Raw genomic sequence first — 20,742 nt, forward strand, 5'->3', positions numbered from 1 at the left:
TTGATGTGGTTCATCCTACCTGGTGGTATGCCAACATTACCTGGATGCCAACATTACCTTTCATAAATGAGGCAACAGTTTATCCTCTTTTGAACTCTGATTTGTCTCTCATTATGTTGTGTGGATTGCAATATTTTAAGTACAGCTGTTCTATTGCTCTGCTATTTAAACCTTCACATTCTCCTCTTATGGATGGAATGTAAAACCAGTGTATATTGGCCACCAGACCATATATATATGGGCGTGTAACCTCCAAAACTATATTGGCCAGTGTTTCAGTTTCATTGTCCAGCCCATGTATAAATGTTATGTCATATGTTATTGATTGAAATGAATGGGGTTGGATTGAAAGCTGAGGTTGCGTTCATGATTCCATCTAGAGTTTAAAGAGATCAGGTTAACTGAGGGCTGTGAAGGGAATCTGGAGGTTTTCTACAATGGATCCTGGGGTAATGTTTGCTGGAACCAGATGGAACCAGACACAGTGAGTCTGATCTGTCAGGAGCTGAACTGTGGAAGATCTGGTGCTTTTTTCAATTCTGTACCAAGACTGGAATCAGCTCCTAACTGGCTGGATAAAGTGAAATGTCGACAACACGATTCAAATCTGTGGCAGTGTTCATCTTTACCATGGGGACAGAATGAATGTAATAAGGATGAAGTGGCCAAAATCACCTGCTCGGGTAAGACAGTTGCAGTTTTCATCTCTAAAAATACAGCAGTAAACATTATTGAGAATATAAACTAAATTTATAAATAATATTGAATTAACTTGTGATTACAGAACAGGAGAGTCATGAGTCCCCTAGAAGCTATTTGTCATGCTCCACATCTCCACATCAGAGACAGTGTTCAGGTAAATTGAATTGATGTACAAGAACATAAAAATCATAACAGCCATATGTGATGTATGTATGTGATTTTGTTCTGGGGAACCAAGACCCTGTCCCAAATGGCACCCTAAACACTTGTAGTCTTCATACAAGTCTCCACTTTCGTAACATAATGCAGCTTTGACTGTCAGGAAGAGGTTTGCTGTGGAGCTCGCAACAGTGCGGGCCCAGCAAAAGTGCACATTGAAAGCGCATTTAAGTCCCAAAAGGGGTTAAGCGAGCACACTTCTGAATATCACTATTCTGACAGAACTCTGTTGGCCTGATGTGTTAATAATGTGTTGTCTATTATATGTTTATTTTAGAGCATGTTCCTCTCAGACTGAGTGGAGGGGCGGGCCGGTGCTCTGGGAGGCTGGAGGTGTATCATAACGCTGTGTGGGGCTCAGTCTGTGATGATCTGTGGGACATCAGCGATGCTCAGGTGGTCTGCAGGCAGCTGGGTTGTGGAGCAGCACTGAGGGCTGATGGGAATTCAGCCTTTGGTGCTGGTGAAGGTGTTGTGTGGCTGAACAGAGTCGAGTGCAGAGGGAATGAGATTCACCTGTGGGACTGTCCTCGCTCCCTGAAGAACCACACTGACTGCTCCCACAAAGAGCACGCTGGACTCACCTGTGCAGGTCACAGCAACACACTGACTGATATTAGTCAATATACAACATTTTAGTGCTAATAATATAATTAGCTTTTTCCAATGTGTTGTTGTGTTTGTTTTGACAGATTTGTCAGTGTCCACTACTCCTGCCACAACAACATCAGCTTCTCCTCCAGTTTCTCAGACAGTGCGCTCCAGCTCAACATCAGTCACTCCTCCACAAACTCCTCCAGCGTCTCTCTCCGTGCCTGTGATTGTACTGGGAGTTGTGCTCTTACTGCTCTTAGTGCCACTGCTTATACTGATTCAGCGGAACAGAGTGATGAGGAGAGGTAGGAGAGATCCAGAGACTGTCATATTGTGTCTTATTCAGTGTGTGATCAGTCATGTGTTGTGAACTGACAGCAGGTTTGTCTGTCTACACTCACAGCTCTCTCTAAGAGGAGACACAGTATGAAGACTGAGGTCGTTTATGAAGAGATTCATCATAGAGCCAGTAAAAAACACAGTGTTTTAACTCAGAGGGGTGAGTAAATGTGCTTGATTTGTCATGATCAACAGACTGATCACTTAATTTAAGGGGTGAGTGAATTCAAAAAATTATGCTCAGGGCCTCACGCTCAATCTGAGCATAATTTTGTTCCACTTTACTGAGTGTCCGAGACGTAAAAGCAATTGGCTTTTCCTACCCATCGGTGCACACGTGATATCCCCACTCCCACCCCATAAGGGGATGCATCACATGTGCGACGAATTGTAAGTCTGGATCATAATGTGTGAATACAGCTGGTGAGGTAAGGAGATCCTCGACTTTCTGAAACGATTTTTCACATGCCATGCTCCAGCACCATTTCTTTTCTTTACATAATAGAGCATTGAGGGGTTCAAGACAGATGCCAGATTTGGAATGAAATGGCCATAGTTGTTGATCATCCCAAGAAAAGAGCATAAATGACATTCATTGGTTGGTTCCGGTGCTTTCATTGTGGGGTTGATCTTTTCTGGTGATTTGTGTAATCCAGCTACACCGATGTAATGACCCAGACACTTCAATGATTGTCTGAAAAATTCACATTTTTCACGCTGCAATTTCAGGCCATATTTCTTCAGTGCAGTGAATACTTGGACTAATTTTGTAAGGTGTTACACATCATCTCGTCCTGTTATTAGTGTGTCATCAAGATACAGTGAGTATTTAGACTTCCAAAGACAATTTGAACCATTGCTTTCTGAAATAATGCAGGGGCCGGGGCAATCCCAAAAGGTAAGAAACAGAATAGCTCTTTTTGAGTGGATATCTCGAAGAAGCAAGAGCTTGAAAAGTCCAGCTTACTGAATAATTGAAAACCAGCCAGAGATGCAAAAAGATGTTCTATGTGTAGGACTGGGTAGTGATCTACACCAGTGTTTCCCAACCTTTTTTCAGTCATGGCACCCTTTGAAAATGTTCAAAATTTTGTGGCACCCCCTCGCATACTTTACACTAGGGGTGTAACGGTACAGATTGCTCACGGGTCGGTTTGTATCATGGTTTTAGGTTCACGGTTTCAGTACTGTAAAAAATGCCACCCTTCATAAATGGACTCTTACAAACTCCCCCACCTCCTTTCGTGATTTGGACCGCTCCAAAACTTTTCGCGGAGTTGTAAACAGGATATCAGTGTTGATACATTTCTGCGCTACTGAATGGTTTTGTATGAGCGCATTTAAGTCCCAAAAGGGATGCTTGCGAGCACACTTCTGAATATCACTGCTCTGACAGAACTCTGTTGGCATCACTCGCGATCTCCGCGTGATGCGCGATCGGCTATATGTGTGTGTTGTAATCATAGACTGTAAAAAAATATGGACGTAGTGTCCGTGACGTCACCCATAGGATTCCGATAAGCCATCTTGTGAGTGAGTCATCGCGTGTCACTCCCGGATAACAGAAAATGGGCAAAAAGGCAGGATGTGCACGCAGCTCATAATAACTATAGCTAACTATATATATATATATATATATATATATATATATATATATATATATATATATCATATATAGCTATAATAACTATAGACGTAATAAATGGCTATCCACTTGTAACCACGCCCTTAATTATGCAGTACTTAAAGGCTTGAAAGAGTTTGAAAGACAACCGTTTATCCCGCCCCTCAGACTGAGCCCTGTCAATAGTGAGTTTCCAGACCAAACATCTTGATGTGGGTCTGGCTTGTCAGGCTAGCACTTGTATTGTATAGATATGAAAGTGTCTCAGGATACGAGCATGTTATTCAGAGTTAGACGCATGCGCTGTTAACACCAAGTGCTATAAGCTCGCATCGTTATAGCATAAACATAAATTGTATTGTGTTTGTATTAATATATTTGGGTTTATTTGGGTTTAAACTAATAGTTAAGTGCTGCTTGATAGATCTAGTATCGCTTAACTATTAGTTTTAAGTTAGGATATTAAATGGCACAATAAAGAAATGGATATAAACCCAAATATATTAACACACACACATACACAAACATTTGCTAAATAAATCATCTTGACGTACAGACTGGTGTGAGACGTCATGTTCTAACAGGACATCCTGTAGCCGTTCAATTACTCCGAACCAAAGAGATAAAAGAGTGAACAGTGGTTTTTACAAGTACGGTTTGGTATTTACTATGTTCAGGGAATAGAGGACTAATACAAATAAAGAAAATAAGAACAAATAACTTAAGCAGCAAGCAGTAGCACAAATAAATACTATTGAGCAAAGATACTGATAAAATGAACAATGCTTTTAGGTATTTCAGGTAGGTCTAACATTAGGTAGGTAGAGAAATTGAATAAAGTAATCAAATGTAAAATAACTGCATATTTAACTGTTTAAATTAAAGATCAATCCTTATTGAACTTACAAAAGCTATTGAATCAAGAGCAGTGAGTGATGTCCTTATCTTTTATTTGACATTAAAAAGACAGCAGTTAAGGCTACTGCCCCTTTAAGACCTAATGCAGGGATATGAGTCGTCTTTCTCGACTGTATAAAGTTCTTAAGGCATGTTCAGACTGTCTGCTTGGATACTCTTCAAGATGGACATGTTGACATAATTTTTGTGTGAGTTTGTCCGTTCAAGTGCAAGACTTGAAAGATAACTCAATATTTGAGCGCTGTGAGCGTGAGTCCTCATTCGCATCTTCTGGCGAATATACCCGGGTGATGATGACGGCGAAAATGAATCACTCGCATGCATTGAACACAGTTTTTTTGTGATGGGTAGGTTTAGGGGTAGGGTGTAGAAGGAAACAGCGTTGATAAACACACTAAAAAGCGATTATGCATCTTACACGCTATTTCATGAAATCAGTCTGGCAGAGGTCAGGTACAGATGCCCTTCCCATAGGTGGATCTCGAACACAAGATGATGAAAGAGAACGCCTCACACGTTTGACAGGAATGGCACTGTCTACACAAAAAATAATATACATACCCAGATATGGAAGCATTGAGCATGTTTAGGGGAGAACCTAGCGCTTGCCTCAGTTTGTGTAAATCCACTTGGGGTTCAGAGTATTTATTTTTTCCCACATTAATTGCACACATCTAGTACAATTATGTGGTTTAATAACCTAGCTGTTCCTTTGTTTCATTAATTCAGTGGACACTTTTTCTTGATTTACCACAAAAGAATGTGAGGGCACATTGTAACATGACCAAGTGACAGCTTGGAAATGTTATCTGATATAATAAATAAAAAAATCTAAGACAAACTAAAATGTTTTGTCAACAAATTCACTATTTTAAATAAAATAATGGCATTTTTAATCATTAAAAATATACTTTTTTTTTGTTTGACAACAAACACATCACTAAATACAGCTATACAGCATAGTTAAAAAATAATTAGATTTCTGAACATTGACTCACCTTTTTTTCCTCATGGTTTCTCAATAGAATTAATATAAAGTAGAGAATATAATAGTGTAGTTCTAATAGGGGCACCTTGTAACACAGTGTTACAACTGAACCATCTGCACAACTGAACTGGGATATAAAGCACATGTGTAGATGTAGGCACCTGGTATGTTTCCAAAGCTCAAGTCCAATGTTTTGCTCAAGAGCAATGTTTTAGTGAAATATCTCATTGATTCAATTTTATTTATTATCCATAATACTGTTAACTGAAAATATGTTCATATCTGTAACTATGCCTAATCTGTGTCTTATACTGTACTTTTCATATTTTTAATCTTATCATTATTATTATGTATCTTGTTGTAGTATGTATACATGTGCACTGGAAATGTATTTACAGAGAAAAAACCCTTGTCTGTGCAAGCACCCTTTGCAATAAAGCGCTTTCTGATATGATTTAAAGCATGTGGGGATTTTGGCTGATGTGTGATTGTCTGATAGTTCTGCTCTGTTCCTAACAGGAAGTGTCCTTTCTATGAAATCGCATTCTGGATATGAAGATGCTGATGAGCTTCTTTCAGGTTAGAGGAATGATGTATTATAATGTTACCTGCTACATACAAAAAGTATGTACATATGTTAAATTAAAAACATTGAGAAAAAAAGTAATCTTAGCAGAGTGTAATAATAAAGTACAATGTATACTGTATATGAATAATGTGCATGTATGTGTTTTCTTTTTCACAGCAAAATCTGCAGTTGGAGTCACACCTGACTACTATGATGACGTCACCACCATTAAAGGCCCAACAGGTCAGTGACTTTAATTGATCTCAGGAATTCAGTTAATGTTATTTACCTATTTGAATTTGTGTCTGTTTATTCTCTCTTTCCTCTTAAATTATCTTAGAAAAGCAACAAATCAAACCAGAGAATTCGGATGGTGTAATCAATGCTGAACGCATATATGTGTGACTATGTGTGTGTGTGTTATTATTATTATTATACAACCAGGCATAACATTATGTGATTGTGTTGGCCCGCCTTTTGCTGCCAAAACAGCCCTGACTCATCGAGGCATGGACTCCACTAGACCCCTGAAGGTGTGCTGGGGTATCTAAGATTTTAGGCACCACAGGCCTCCATGGATCAGGCTTGTTTTTTTCAGCACATCCCACAAAAGCTCGATTGGGATGAGATCTGGGGAATTTGGAGGCCAAGTCAACACCTCAAACTGGTTGCTGCGTTCCTCAAACCATTCCTGAACAATTTTTGCTTTGTGACACGGCATATTATCTTGCTGAAGAAGGTCACAGCCACCAGGGAATAATGTTTCCATGAAAGGGTGTACATGGTCTGCAACAATGCTTAGGTAGGTGGTACATGTCAAAGTAACATCCACATGGATGACAGGACCCAAGGTTTCCCAGCAGAACATTGCCCAGAGCATCACACTGCCTCCGCCGGCTTGCCCATAGTGCGTCCTGGTGCCATGTGTTCCCCAGGTAAGCAACGCACACGCAACCGGCCATCCACCTGATGTAAAAGAAGACGTGATTCATCAGACCAGGTCACTTCCATTGCTCAGTGGTCCAGTTCTGATGCTCACATGGTTGGCGCTTTCTGCGGACTGTTGGCGCTTTCGGCGGTGGATAGGGGTCAGCATGGGCTCCCTGACTGGTCTGCAGCTATCAGCCCTACGCATCAAACTGTGATGCACTGTGTATTCTGACACCTTTCTTATCAGAACCACCATAGCTCAACTGTTTGATTGGACCACACGGGCCAGCCTTCGCTCACCATCAATGAGCCTTAGCTGCCCATGAGCCACTGGTTCACCACTGTTCCTTCCTTGGAGCACTTTTGATAGACACGGACCACTGCATACTGGGAACCCCCACAAGAGCTGCAGTTTTGGAGATGCTCTGACCCAGTAGTCCAGCAATCATAATTTAGCCCTGGTCAAACTCGCTCAAATCCTTATGCATGACCATTTTTCCTGCTTCTAACACATCAACTTTGAGGACAAAATGTTCACTTGCTGCCTAATATATCCCACCCACTAACAATGAAGAGATAATCAGTGCTGTGATGAAGCGATAATGTTATTACATGAACATTGTATTCTGTTGTATTTTATCACAAAATAGGCACGTCAGTTCAAGGCATGTCACAAGTAAGGGTGATCATGGAAAATAATCCAAAGAATAAACATGAATCAACATCTGAAAGTATGTTGAGGATGCATTACAGATTACAGAAATGTATCATGTCGTGTAATCACTCAATCAGTGTTTCAAAGGCTGAAAGACGTCTTTCGAAAGAGGCAAAAACTGCCTTATGTGCAATTTATGTTTCCATACAATGTGTTTAGAGTGTTGATTATATCTCAAAATAAATAGTAACTACATTTAGGCTTACTAGTTTGGCCTCTGTTTTAACCTTTAATGCTCAAGTAAGTGCTCCCTATACAGCATTATCTTTAAGACACTTTTAGTCGTAATTTCATTAATTTAAGGACAGATGTGTTCAGTTAACCACTGTTTAATAAATTAAATTTTCTGCTGTGCCGAACCCATAACGAAACGTGACTTCAAAATGAGAGATATCTACCGAAATGTCAGATTTGGGTACCGGTACACCCCAACAATATTTTTCCTTATTTTGTTGTAGAGGACTTGGCAGAAAACTATGATGATGTTGTCATCGTCCGGCAGTTCTCCAGTGATAAAGCAGGTGTGGGTTTTAAATTACTCTTCTACATTAGAACAGGGTTTTTTTTAGCCCTCTTTTTCCATCTTATAGTAAGTAGCATGTAAAGTATGAAGACTTTTTTCATGTAATTAATAAGACACATTTATATCAGCGGGTGTTGAGGAGGAGTATGATGATGTGAAGAATGTCGGGGAATATAAGAGTGACACTTTTGGTATGTTACTGACACCTTTTTTTACTGAATCATTCTTGTTTATTATTCTTTATAATAGCTTTATAGAATCGATTTCTCTTGTTCTGTTATCACAATAGTACATTTAAACAGACTGAAAACATTGTGTTTGTTATAATGCCTTTTAAAGCAAGTTGATCCACGAATTTGCTCTTGTTTTCTAATAACAGACTATGACGATGTGGAGGAAAATCCAGGAAAACCGGGGGGAACTCTGTAACTCAAACCACACTCACCGTCTCAAATCAAAGTTTTTAAGTGATCTGCTGTTTACCTGTTTAAGATCCTCTATACTGTATGTTTAGCTTGAAGTTCAGCAATTATGTTGCACTTTGTATTAAAATCTAATTCAGCTATAATTTCTGAGAAAAAAAAATGCACTGCTTTCAAAATGTTTGAATTTTTCCCCTAGATGTTTTTGCTGATCATATTTTTGTGCTATTTCACTAGATTGATACATTTTAATGAAGCCTTAGAAATTTGAGAGAGGGACAAATTTTGAGTTCTTTACCTTTAAGCCGCCAGCACAACCGTCTTTAACATTTCACTGCACCTTCAGCTATATACAGGTCCTTCTCAGACAATTAGCATATTGTTATAAAGTTCACTATTTTCCATAATGTAATGATAAAAATGAAACTTTCATATATCTTAGATTCATTGCACACCAACTGAAATATGTCAGGTCTTTTATTGTTTTAATACTAATGATTTTGGCATACAGCTCATGAAAACCCAAAATTCCTATCTCAAAAAATGAGCATATCATGAAAAGGTTCTCTAAACGAGCTATTAACCTAATCATCTGAATCAACTAATGAACTCTAAACACATGCAAAAGATTCCTGAGGCTTTTAAAAACTCCCAGCCTGGTTCATTACTCAAAATCGCAATCATGGGTAAGACTGCCGACCTGACCCTGTCCAGAAGGCCATCATTGACACCCTCGAGCGAGAGGGTAAGACACAGAAAGAAATTTCTGAACAAATAGGCTGTTCCCAGAGTGCTGTATCAAGGCACCTCAGTGGGAAGTCTGTGGGAAGGAAAAAAATGTGGCAAAAAACGCTGCACAACGAGAAGAGGTGACCGGACCCTGAGGAAGATTGTGGAGAAGGACCGATTCCAGACCTTGGGGGACCTGCGGAAGCAGTGGACTAAGTCTTATATATATATAAATTGTTACTATTATTGCATGATTTATTACATGACCCTCCAGAAATCTTAGATTTGGTGCTCAAGAAACATTTCAGCACAGTTGAAAAAGATTGTTTTGTGTAATAACATTTTATTTAATTAAATGACTTTAAAGCATTTATTTGAAACAGAAATATTTTGTATTGTTCTAAATTACTTTACTGTTATTAAACAATTGAAATTATCTTTGCTGAATATTTCCCCAAACTAAATCGTACTACTCTCAAATCACATCTGTTCAAGTTTAAATGCACTGCTCATTCACTGCTGTTTCTCTTTATCTCACTTAAAAGTGTATGCTAATAAAAAATATCTTCACTTTTTCAAATGGTACATTTTAGTTGTTTTTTAATAAACAACATATGGTGTTTCTTGTACAAATTAAATGTGATAATAAGAATCAATAAAAAAATGTCTTTCTTTTTTAAAAATAATTTAAATGATCTGGATTCCATCAGGTGTCAGGCTGGTTGGATGTTCTCGCTGCTTCTTCTGATTCTTTTAACCGCTTAAACTCCGGGACCATTTTTTGGGATTTCCTCCTGGATTTGACCTACCCAAATTGAAAAGCTTCCCATACACACATCAAGTGGTTTAAGTTCAAAATTTTGGTGTCATTTTACAGGAAACCCTTTGGAGTTACATAAAACACTGCTAAAAGTCATAAACATGTAAGTATATGTTGTCTAAGCTGTAATTCCCCCCCCCCCCCCCCCCCCAAAAAAAAGTAGGCACGTTTTGATTGTTTTTTCATAAATTCATTTTCGAAAGCTATAACTCAGGCCTTGTGTGCTCTAGGGCCCTGCAGACATTTTGGGCTCTTTCCAATAAATTCCAGAAAATAGTGTTTGTTGTTATTGTAAAATCTGTGTTATTTTGGCAAGGTTGCCTGCTAAAATTCGCACTAATGGGTATATCACATAATAGTCGCTTCAACCCGCGGACATAGACAACAACCAGCGGAAAAAAACGCGGACTTGGCAACACAGTGCAGTTGAGTTCTTTTGACATTTGACAACTAACGTAATGCGTTGCTTCGTTGCTCTGATTGGTTGTAGGTCTGTCCAATAGAGGTCTTTCCTGGTTCGGTTGAAACACGCCCCATAATCACAGCCCAATGGAGCAGTTTCAGACTCATATTCTGACTAGAATTGTGTATGACCATGTCAGGCTAAGTTTCAATCCCTCCTCCCGTACTCTGTAGAGTGTTGGGGATATTAACACTATCATGGGAACAATTGTGCGAGGCCATTTGTGTACCAGTGCATCTATCCCCAGGGGCATTCTGGTCTTTCAGGGAAAAAATGAGAGGACACTGACCATTGTTGTGAGAACCAAATCGATCCGTGGCTCTGCCGTATATGCTCCAAATTTGTACGTCTTCTTCCATGTTTAATTTCCACTACCCGTCTAGATGATTGCTCCTGGACAGCAGATCTGTGCGTCGCTCTCAGGGATTAAAAAGCATTGCTCCATAAAATCTGTTTGCATGCAAGGGAAGTGATCTGAGATCCCCCCCGTCAATTTACGTAAGCCAAAACTGTATTGTTGTCGGTTCACGAGGACATGATGCTGTTATGTCGGAGTAGTTCAGTTAGTTATTTACCATGAAGCACACACACACACGGCTGAACGGATAAACACTTTACTCATCGTGCGCCACTCACTCTACAACGCATGCACACACTTAGACCAAAAGCGCCCCCTAAAACCTAGTGGTCGAACACAACACCCCCTCCCCCCCAATAACTAATTAAACTGTGTTCTTTCAAGCCTTTGCTAGAGAAAAAGGACCAAACACTTAAGCATTTAAGTCAGTGATAAAATCCTTTAGGTATGCGGGACGAGCACTTGCTCGAATTTGATGGCTCTCGGTTACTGCACCTCCTGGCCCTCCTGATTCTCATCAAGCAGTGACTGGAAAGGTTGAGGCCCCATAGCTGGTGGAGATTGTTGTGGGATTACCCTGACATGGGAACCTTGCTGCACCCGGCCTGTCCATGGTTGTACTGGCCCCGGTTCAAAAGCCATGCTGTGTGTTGGTCCTCAACTAGGCTCCCTTGCCTGTGAGCATATCTTTGAGTTGAAAGGGGTTGACACTTTCCACAGTCTGCTTGTATACCAGTGAGAACCATCACTCAACAAGAAAGTGGCAGGCCCTAACTGACGATCCACCTGGAGAGGTTTAGACCAAAACGATCCCATTTTGTTGCAGCTGTGGGGTCTCTGGACCCAAACCCAGTCCATAACTGTTATCTTACTGGGTTTAGCCTTATGTCTTCTGTTAAAGTTGGCCTTCATTCGCCTCTGGTTTGAAGCTACGGCAGCTTTGGCTGCCGCCCTGGTGCCACCTGCTGCTACGGCCAACAATTCTTGTGGTCGGAGTCTGTCCAATGGCAATTCCATCTCTCGGCCAAGCATGAGCAGAGCAGGGGAAGCCTGAGTGGTGGTGTGCTGGCTAGCTCTGTAATGCATCAGTGTCAAGTTGAGTGCTGTCTGGAATGTATACCCCTGGGCCTGGTGTGCACGAATGCCATTCATAAGGCTTTGATTGAATCTTTCGACCCCACCATTAGCCTGAGGGTGGTAGAGTGCGGCACGGCAATGTTTAATTCCTTTACTGCACAGGAAGGTGGAGAAATCTGCAGAGGTAAACTGCGGCCCATTGTCCGTAGTGATGGCAAGGGGCATGCCCCAGCGAGCAAATAGACTCTCCAGTATCTGAGTGATGGTCTGTGTTGTCACTGTCCTGGCTGGTATTACCTCAGGCCATTTAGAATGGAGGTCATACACAACCACCAGAAAGCGCTGATGGTGGGGGATGCCATTGCCATGAATTTCCCCACAGATGTCCAGTTGAAGGTGCTCCCAAGGATGAGATGGCCACGGAACAGGCTGCAAAGGGGGTGAGACCGGTTGTCCAGTCTTTCCACTAAGTAGACACGTTTCACAGTCTCTGACAAGTCCTTCAATGTCGCGATCAATGCCTGGCCACCAGACCAGGTCCCGGCATCTTTGCTTGAGCTTTACAATACCCAAATACCCCCATGCGCAATTGATAAGATGCGTGCACGCAGGCTGCCCGGCACAACTGTACACAGGCCTCCAGAGACACAAACATCGCCCCAACAAGACAGTTCATTTCGTTCCTTATTAGCAAAAGTTTTTAGATCCTTGGGCACCCGTGCTGGCCATCCTGATCGTATAAATGTACGCAGTGTTGACAGTGTGGGGTCACACTCGGACTCCCTCTGCAGCTGCTCCAGGGAAACTGATTCCTGCAGAGGTGTGTGAAGCATCTGAATGAGGTCTGGCTCCATGTCATCATTGCCTGGTGATGCTGCTGATGTGTGTGCATCAGTTGATCAAGACAAGAGGTCAGCGACCACATTGTCCTTCCCTGGCGTGAACTTGAGTTGGTATTCATATTGCCTTAGACACTCACCCCATCTGTGCAAACGCAGGGGTTTATGGCCCGAGCCAGAGGCTGACAAAAGAGTGGTCAGAGCCTGATGGTCTGTGCGGAGGGTGAAATGCCGACCATAGAGGAAGAGATGCCATCTTTCAGTTGCCCAGACACACGCAAGGGCCTCGCGTTCACGTACAGAGTAGTGCTGTTCTGTGGGGGTCAAAGCTCTAGAGGCAAATGCTACAGGTCTCTCCACTCCCTCCTGCATCTGCGACAGCACTGCTCCCAGTGCCTGTGTGGAGGCATCGCAGGTGACGATAGGCTGACTGTCGGGATCAAAGTGAGCTAGGACGGGAGGTGTGGTAAAGCTGGGACTTCAGTGTTCGAACGGCCTCGGAGCACGCACTTGTCCATTTCCATGGCTCTTCTCTCTATAGTAACTGGCGAAGGGGCGCTGTGGTTTGGGAGTACTGAGGCAGGAAACGAAGGTAATAGGCCGTCATGCCCAGAAATGAGGCCACCTGGGAGGTGGAGGTGGGCTCTGGGATTCTCTGCATCGCCTCAATATTTGACCGAAGAGGGGCGATGCCCCTAGACGTGAGACGATACCCCACAAAGTCTATGGCTGAGGTTGCAAAAGTGCATTTCTCTCCATTCACCATAAGGTTATGTGCCATGAGAGCACTGGCCACCCTGCTGAGACGGTCGTTATGGGTCTGGACATCTGGCGCATGGACTACTATATCATCCAAGAATACTGCAACTCCAGGAATTCCAGCCAAAATGGTGGTCATTACCTTTTGAAAGCAACTGGGGGCGGAGCTTAGGCCAAACGCCATACGAGTATATCTAAATACCCCAGCGTGTGTGACAAATGCTGTGAGGTCTCTGATAGAGGGGTGAAGCGGCACCTGCAGATAACCTTGGCGAAGGTCCAGTTTTGAGAAAACCGTCGAACCATAGAAGTAAGCGGTCAGTTCCTCAGCTGTGGGTAAGGGGTACTTGTCTGGGATAACCGCCTTATTTACAGAGCGCAGGTCAACACAAACTCGTATTCCTCCCGATTTCTTTTTTGCGAAGACCAAATTAGAAATCCTAGGTGATGCACTGACTGGCTCAATAATTCCCATGTCCAGTATTATTTGGTGCTCCGTAGTAACTTCCTCCCGCAGAGCTAGGGGAATTCTACGCAGGGGCTGAATGACTGGTGGCACACCAGGGTCAACTAAAGGCCTATGGGTGAATGTTTTAAGACAGCCCAGTCCGTAGAACAGTGATGGCCATCTCTGTTGCCAGGTGGAGGTGACATGGTGGATATCAGAGCCCTTTGCATCTTGAAGTGTGAATCCCAAGCTTGTAAATAGATCAAGTCCCAGAAGGTTGGCTCCCAGCTCAGTAATGTGGAAAGGAAATGATGGCAGATGTTTAGAGTCGTAACGTACTGAGATCCAGAGAACGCCAAGCATCACAATCTTGTGGCTGTCGTAACCACAGAGGGAGGTGCAGGGCTTCTGTAATGGCAGATGTGAGAAAAACTTGCAATACGTACTGGCATTAAGCAACGATGCCGCTGCTCCCGTATCCATCAGGAGTGGAAGGCTCACCTCCTCCAGCAGCACAGTACATGTCCTAAAAGCTGCCTGGCCAGCTGATACATGTCAAATCTCAGTGTAGTCATTACGGACATGTGAAGGTCTCCTTTGTGCTGCTTGTGTAGTTGCCACAAAAGCTCAAAATGCGTTGGTGTCTCTGCAACTGTGAAAAACTGCACTGGAAAACCTGCATTGTCATCTTCAGTCTTTTCTGTGGGTAAATGGCAGGAAGATCGGAGCTGTTGCGTGGGAACGTCCACAGGGGGGCGCGCGTCAGCGAGCACTGTGGAGCATTCAAGAGCAGCCTCCACTTGAAGTGCAATTACAACAGCTTGGTTTAATGTCAATTCGTCAGGTTCTAACAACAGTTTTTCCCGAGTCTTGTCACATAGTATCCCTTCAATAAACTGATCACGAACAATCTGATCTTGAAGTGTTCCATAATTGCATGAGCGAGCCATGTCGCGCAGATTAGTCATGTAATCTTGCACGGACTCACCCAGTCGCTGAAGACGCTTGCGTAGTTTATATCGGCGGAGTATGACTCGCTGTTGGCCCGTGAAGTGGTCTACGAGAAGAGCAACCACTTCCTCATACGTCTCAGCATTCCCGAGAGCACGATATATTCTCTGTCCCTCAGCCCCGAGGCAGTGATGAAGCAAAGCGATTTTCCTCTGATCAGATATATCATCATAGTTCATGGCCTCGAGATACACTGTGAAGCCATCAATTTGCCCATGGAATAGGCGGTACACCAGGCACGGGAGAAAAGGGGCCGGCGGTGGTAAGCTAAACTCGCCAATGTTATGTCGGAGTAGTTCAGTTAGTTATTTACCATGAAGCACACACACACGGCTGAACGGATAAACACTTTACTCATCGTGTGCCACTCAATCTACAACGCATGCGCACACTTAGACCAAAAACACCCCCTAAAACCTAGCGGTTGAACACAAAAGATGCCCTTCAGAAAAGGGAGAGCGCGTCAGAAACACAGCTAGCATTTTCAGATAGTTTATGTGAAGACTGGTCAGGTGATGGCCCCATCTTTCATTCACTATCCCGCCCAACTAGACAATGGCGCATCCGTTGTTATGACTTTTCTGGCTCGGACCATGCCCATGGGTACCCCTTGAACCAGAAAGTCTCCACTGGTGCAGTGCCAAGACTGCCTCTGAGGTCACTCTCACTCTCCTCCGGGAGTGCCGTATCGGGTCCAGCCTCAGAGAAGCTACCTAGCGTTGAGTCTCTCTCAACAGTTTGCCTAAAGGATGACTGTCAGGGCTGAGGCCATCAGTCCCAATAGCCTGAGGCATGTACGGAAAGAGACACATTTACCCTTCTGAAATTCGACCAGGCATTAAGTTAATTTTCCCACCCTGTCTTCCAGTGACAGCAGCAGATATGTTATAGACTGCATGGGAATTAAAACACTTTTCTGTTTAATTTTAAGCCCAGTTTCTGTCTGTTCCAGAAGCTTATCTGTGTGTTCTCTCGCTTCTTGTTCTGAATAATCTGTTTCTAGACAGTCGCCTATGTAAGTTGTAAGTAGCGAGACAAATACCCTTTTCCCTGAGTGAAGTCAGAACTGCTTCTGTACTTTACAAATACTTTTGGACTGAGAGATGAGGCGAATGGGAGAACCAGATTGTCGGCTTGGTGTGTCCTGGGCTCAAAAGAGAGAAAAGAGACACATAAACTGTATATGAACTCACAAAACAACACACTGGTTTATTATATTATTGTAAGTATGATAAATGCCGTTCTCTCTCCCTTTCTTTTGCCCTCTCTTAGATGTAATGAATGTGAGGTTGGTTGGTGGTAACAGTCCTTGTGCTGGTAGAGTGGAGGTTCTTTATAGAGGTCAGTGGGGAACAGTGTGTGGTGAAGGCTGGGATATGACTGAAGCTGCAGTGGTGTGTAGAGAGCTGAACTGTGGAGAACCTGCAGGATGAGAATTACATTGGACTGTTATGTTCTGGTAATGGAGCAGTAGTTACAATTTTTAATAAACCTTTTTATTTCATGTTTCATAGCGTTTAAGTAAACTCTCTGTTTTTTGTCCAGGTTACACTGATATTAGACAGCGCTTTACATAGAAGGGGGAATCTCCTTAACCACCACCGATGTGCAGCACCAACCTGGATGATGCGACGGCAGCCATATTGCGCCAGAACGCTCACCACACACCAGCTTATGGTGGGGAGGAGACTGAGTGATGAAGAAAATCAGGATAGGGGGAAGATTAGAAGGCCATGATGGACAGAGGCCAATGGGCAAATTTGGCCAGGATGCCGGGGTTACACCCCTACTCTTTATCGAAGGACAGCCTGGGATTTTTAACGACCACAGAGAGTCGGGACCTTGGTTTAACGTCTCATCTGAAAGACGGCCAATACTTCAACATCAATACTTCAGTCAGTGAGGCACAGTGTGTAATAAATGTTGGGATATGAGAGCTGACAGTGTCCTCTGTAGACAGCTGGATTGTGGGATTGCTGTGTCTGTTGTGGGATCAGACTGGTTTGGAGAGGGAAGTGGTGAAATCTGGGCTGATGTGTTTGATTGTCACAGGAATGAAACAAAACTCTCAGAATGTTCCATCTCTTCATGTTGAGGGGATTTTATTGAAGCCTATTTTTATTCCTCTCTTAATACTATTTACCTTTCAATATCTTAATTAAATGACACATCTTTCACTCAGATTCCTCTCTGGCTGTTCATGATGGTCTGGTGCGGTTGTCTGGAGAGAGACAGTGTGAGGGGGAGGTGGAAGTTTCCATCCATCAGGTCTGGAGGAGAGTTCTGCTGGACTCCTGGAGTCTCACTGAATCCTCTGTGGTCTGCAGACAGCTGGGCTGTGGCTCTGTGCTGATCTTCTCCGGCTCCTCTTCATCCAGTCCTGAACACAGTCATGAGTGTGTTACGGGCTTCCAGTGCTCTGGGAGTGAAGCTCATCTGGGGAACTGCAGCTCTCCACAAACTCTCAACTGCAGCTCCACACAACAGCTGTCAATCACCTGCCTTGGTGAGAAGAGCAACATCTGGTCAGATTCTTCAGTTGTTAGTGATCAATAATGTGTTTTTCTCTCTCTGAATATCAGGTCACGGGTCCATCAGGCTGGTGGGTTCTGGGGGAGACTGTGCAGGGAGGCTGGAGGTTTTTCACAGCGGCTCATGGGGGACAGTGTGTGATGACTCCTGGGATATTAAAGATGCCCATGTGGTGTGCAGACAGCTGCAGTGTGGAGTGGCCCTCAGTAACCAGCAGGTACCAGCCTGGTTTGGTCCTGGTTCTGGACCCATATGGCTGGATGAGGTGGAGTGTGAGGGGAATGAGACGTCCCTGTGGAACTGCTCTTCTCCAGGCTGGGGAAAACATGACTGTCAACACAAAGAGGATGTAGGAGTCATGTGCTCAGGTATATTACACTAGTGGAAATGTTTGCCATGCACAGTATTTATTTATTTGTTTTTCGTTCATTTTCATTTTTAGATTAGCAAAACCAGTATTGCTCTTGTTTTAATGCACATAGTTTTCCATCTACAGTTTAACGAGATCAGGTTAACTGAGGGCTGTGAAGGGAATCTGGAGGTTTTCTACAATGGATCCTGGGGTAATGTGTGCTGGAACCAGATGGAACCAGACACAGTGAGTCTGATCTGTCAGGAGCTGAACTGTGGAAGATCTGGTGCTTTTTCCAATTCTAAACCAAGAGTAGAATCAGCTCCTAACTGGCTGGATAAAGTGAAATGTCGACCACATGATTTGAATCTGTGGCAGTGTCCATCTTCACCCTGGGGACAGAATGACTGCAATAGAGATGAAGTGGCCAAAATCACCTGCTCAGGTAAGACTGAAGAAAGCATCTCTTAAAATACAACGATAATCTGTTAACATTATTGAGTGTATGAACAAAATGTATTTGCAATATATTGAATTAATTTGTGATTACAGAACAGGAGAGTCATGAGTCCCCTAGAAGCTATTTGACATGCTCCACATCTCCACATCAGAGACAGTGTTCAGGTAAATTAATTTGATGTAAAAGAACATAAAAATCATAACAGCCATATGTATAATTTTAAACTTAGGGCTCCAAGAGGATTTAATCTCGCACCACAGACACCACTTTTTGATGTTGGTATACAATAATGTGTTCTCTGTGATTGTATGATTTAGACCATGTTCCTCTCAGACTGAGTGGAGGGGCGGGCCGGTGCTCTGGGAGGCTGGAGGTGTATCATAACGCTGTGTGGGGCTCAGTCTGTGATGATCTGTGGGACATCAGCGATGCTCAGGTGGTCTGCAGGCAGCTGGGTTGTGGAGCAGCACTGAGGGCTGATGGGAATTCAGCCTTTGGTGCTGGTGAAGGTGTTGTGTGGCTCAACAGAGTCGAGTGCAGAGGGAATGAGATTCACCTGTGGGACTGTCCTCTCTCCCTGAAGAACCACACTGACTGCTCCCACAAAGAGCACGCTGGACTCACCTGTGCAGGTCACAACAACACACTGACCAATACTGGCCATTTTTACATAATTTTAGTGATGATAATATTTGTGTATTTGCAAAATGTTTAATGTATCTGTGCCTGCTTTGACAGATTTGCTAGTGTCTGTGTCTGTTACGTCAGCTTCTCCTCCAGTTTCTCAGACAGTGCGCTCCAGCTCAACATCAGTCACTCCTCCACAAACTCCTCCAGCGTCTCTCTCCGTGCCTGTGATTGTACTGGGAGTTGTGCTCTTACTGCTCTTAGTGCCACTGCTTATACTGATTCAGCAGAACAGAGTGATGAGGAGAGGTAGGAGAGATCCAGAGACTGTGTCTTATTCAGTGTGTGATCAGTCATGTGTTGTGAACTTGTTTCTTCACAGCTCTCTCTGACTGGTACACAGGACTACACAGGGCTCCAAGCGAGGTAGTTTATGAAGAAATTTATCACAGACACAATCGCTTCACTCATACAGGTGAGGCATCTTCAGAGATTGTTAAAAACTTCTTGTGCACATTGTAACCATTAACAATCATGTACAAACCACACCTGGGACTGATTTAATTAATTAAAAAGCCTCACCTTCTTTCCCTGGTGTTTATTTTAATCAAATTTCAATTACTGGAGTGATGTGCAATGACAGGTGGGTAAATTTGCTTCTCCTTCCTGTGAAGTGATGTATCAATGAACCTTATTCCCCATTTGATTTTCAGTGTCATTTAAACTGAACATATACTCTTTCTTGGAATCTCACTTAAGATGCATATGTGATGAGGTCAGAGCTCCTCCACAGACTTTTAAAATTAAAAGTACATACATGAAGATGTCATTCCGGACACTAGTGATGAAGAGTCGACTCCAAAAGAGTCGATTCCTCGACTCTGAATAGCCCCAGAGTCGGGGTCGACTGCAGCACAGGAATCGACTCTCGTTGTCGAACCTCGGTTGCTGCGTCCGAAATTGCTCACTTGTTTACTGATTTTCTAATCCCTATAAAGTGAACGGCAGTTGAGTGCACTGTAAGCAAGGAGTGAATGAAAGGAAGTGAGGAATTCAGACTCTAACGTGATACACTGAGTCAGAGAGCTGTCACAATATTAGGAGTATAGTATCTTACCTGTCAGACACACTTTGTGAGCTGACGCGTGAAACCTTGAAACAGTGAGGGGTTTTAGATGCTCCATACGGTGTGGAAATGAACAGGTCTTTATCATCGCTGAAGTGAGCCACAATACAATCGCAAATGGACAAACAAGCGAACATGACACACGAGCATATTCAAGCAAGAGCCAGCATATATTAGTTCTTTTTTGGCTAATGTCCGTCCTGTGTGACTCGTGTGTTTTGAATATTGTTGTGCACTATTCGTCTCTTCTCACCATAGACACGCCCCTTACCTGCTGATTGGCTACAAGTTTGTTATTCTCCTCGGGTGGAGTCCTTTTTCTAAAACAGTTTTGAAATAACACTTACCCCACCTTTAATGCAATAAATATAGATTTGGATTTCCATTCATGGTTAACATTGTGTTCATAATCATTAACCTAACCATAAATCATCAAAAAAAAAAAAAAAACGCACATCAAGAAGGAACACATCAATATGTGTACAATATTGTATATATTTCAGTATTTATTATCCATTTTAATAAGGGTATTTTAAGGCTTTCTGTCGGAAAATTTAAGTGTGTAACAACTGCAATGTTGTCTTATTTCTGACCCTGTT

The 20,742-nt window shown here is 42.9% G+C and overlaps 1 protein-coding gene across 1 annotated transcript in view; it reads left to right on the plus strand.

Moving 5' to 3' along the window:
• LOC137049120 (uncharacterized) overlaps positions 1-19,539 on the plus strand; it is a 134,132-nt gene extending 114,593 nt beyond the window's left edge. The window contains 13 exon segments of the mRNA XM_067427504.1: positions 381-683; positions 785-856; positions 1,199-1,519; positions 1,687-1,696; positions 16,335-16,405; positions 16,951-17,183; positions 17,225-17,591; positions 17,629-17,946; positions 18,061-18,375; positions 18,483-18,554; positions 18,708-19,022; positions 19,129-19,326; positions 19,400-19,539. Coding sequence (XP_067283605.1) covers positions 381-683; positions 785-856; positions 1,199-1,519; positions 1,687-1,696; positions 16,335-16,405; positions 16,951-17,183; positions 17,225-17,591; positions 17,629-17,946; positions 18,061-18,375; positions 18,483-18,554; positions 18,708-19,022; positions 19,129-19,326; positions 19,400-19,539 — 2,735 coding nt within the window.
• The last annotated feature ends 1,203 nt before the right edge of the window (positions 19,540-20,742 follow it).

The sequence above is a fragment of the Pseudorasbora parva genome, chromosome 20 (assembly GCF_024679245.1).
Source record: "Pseudorasbora parva isolate DD20220531a chromosome 20, ASM2467924v1, whole genome shotgun sequence".
Lineage (NCBI taxonomy): Eukaryota > Metazoa > Chordata > Actinopteri > Cypriniformes > Gobionidae > Pseudorasbora > Pseudorasbora parva.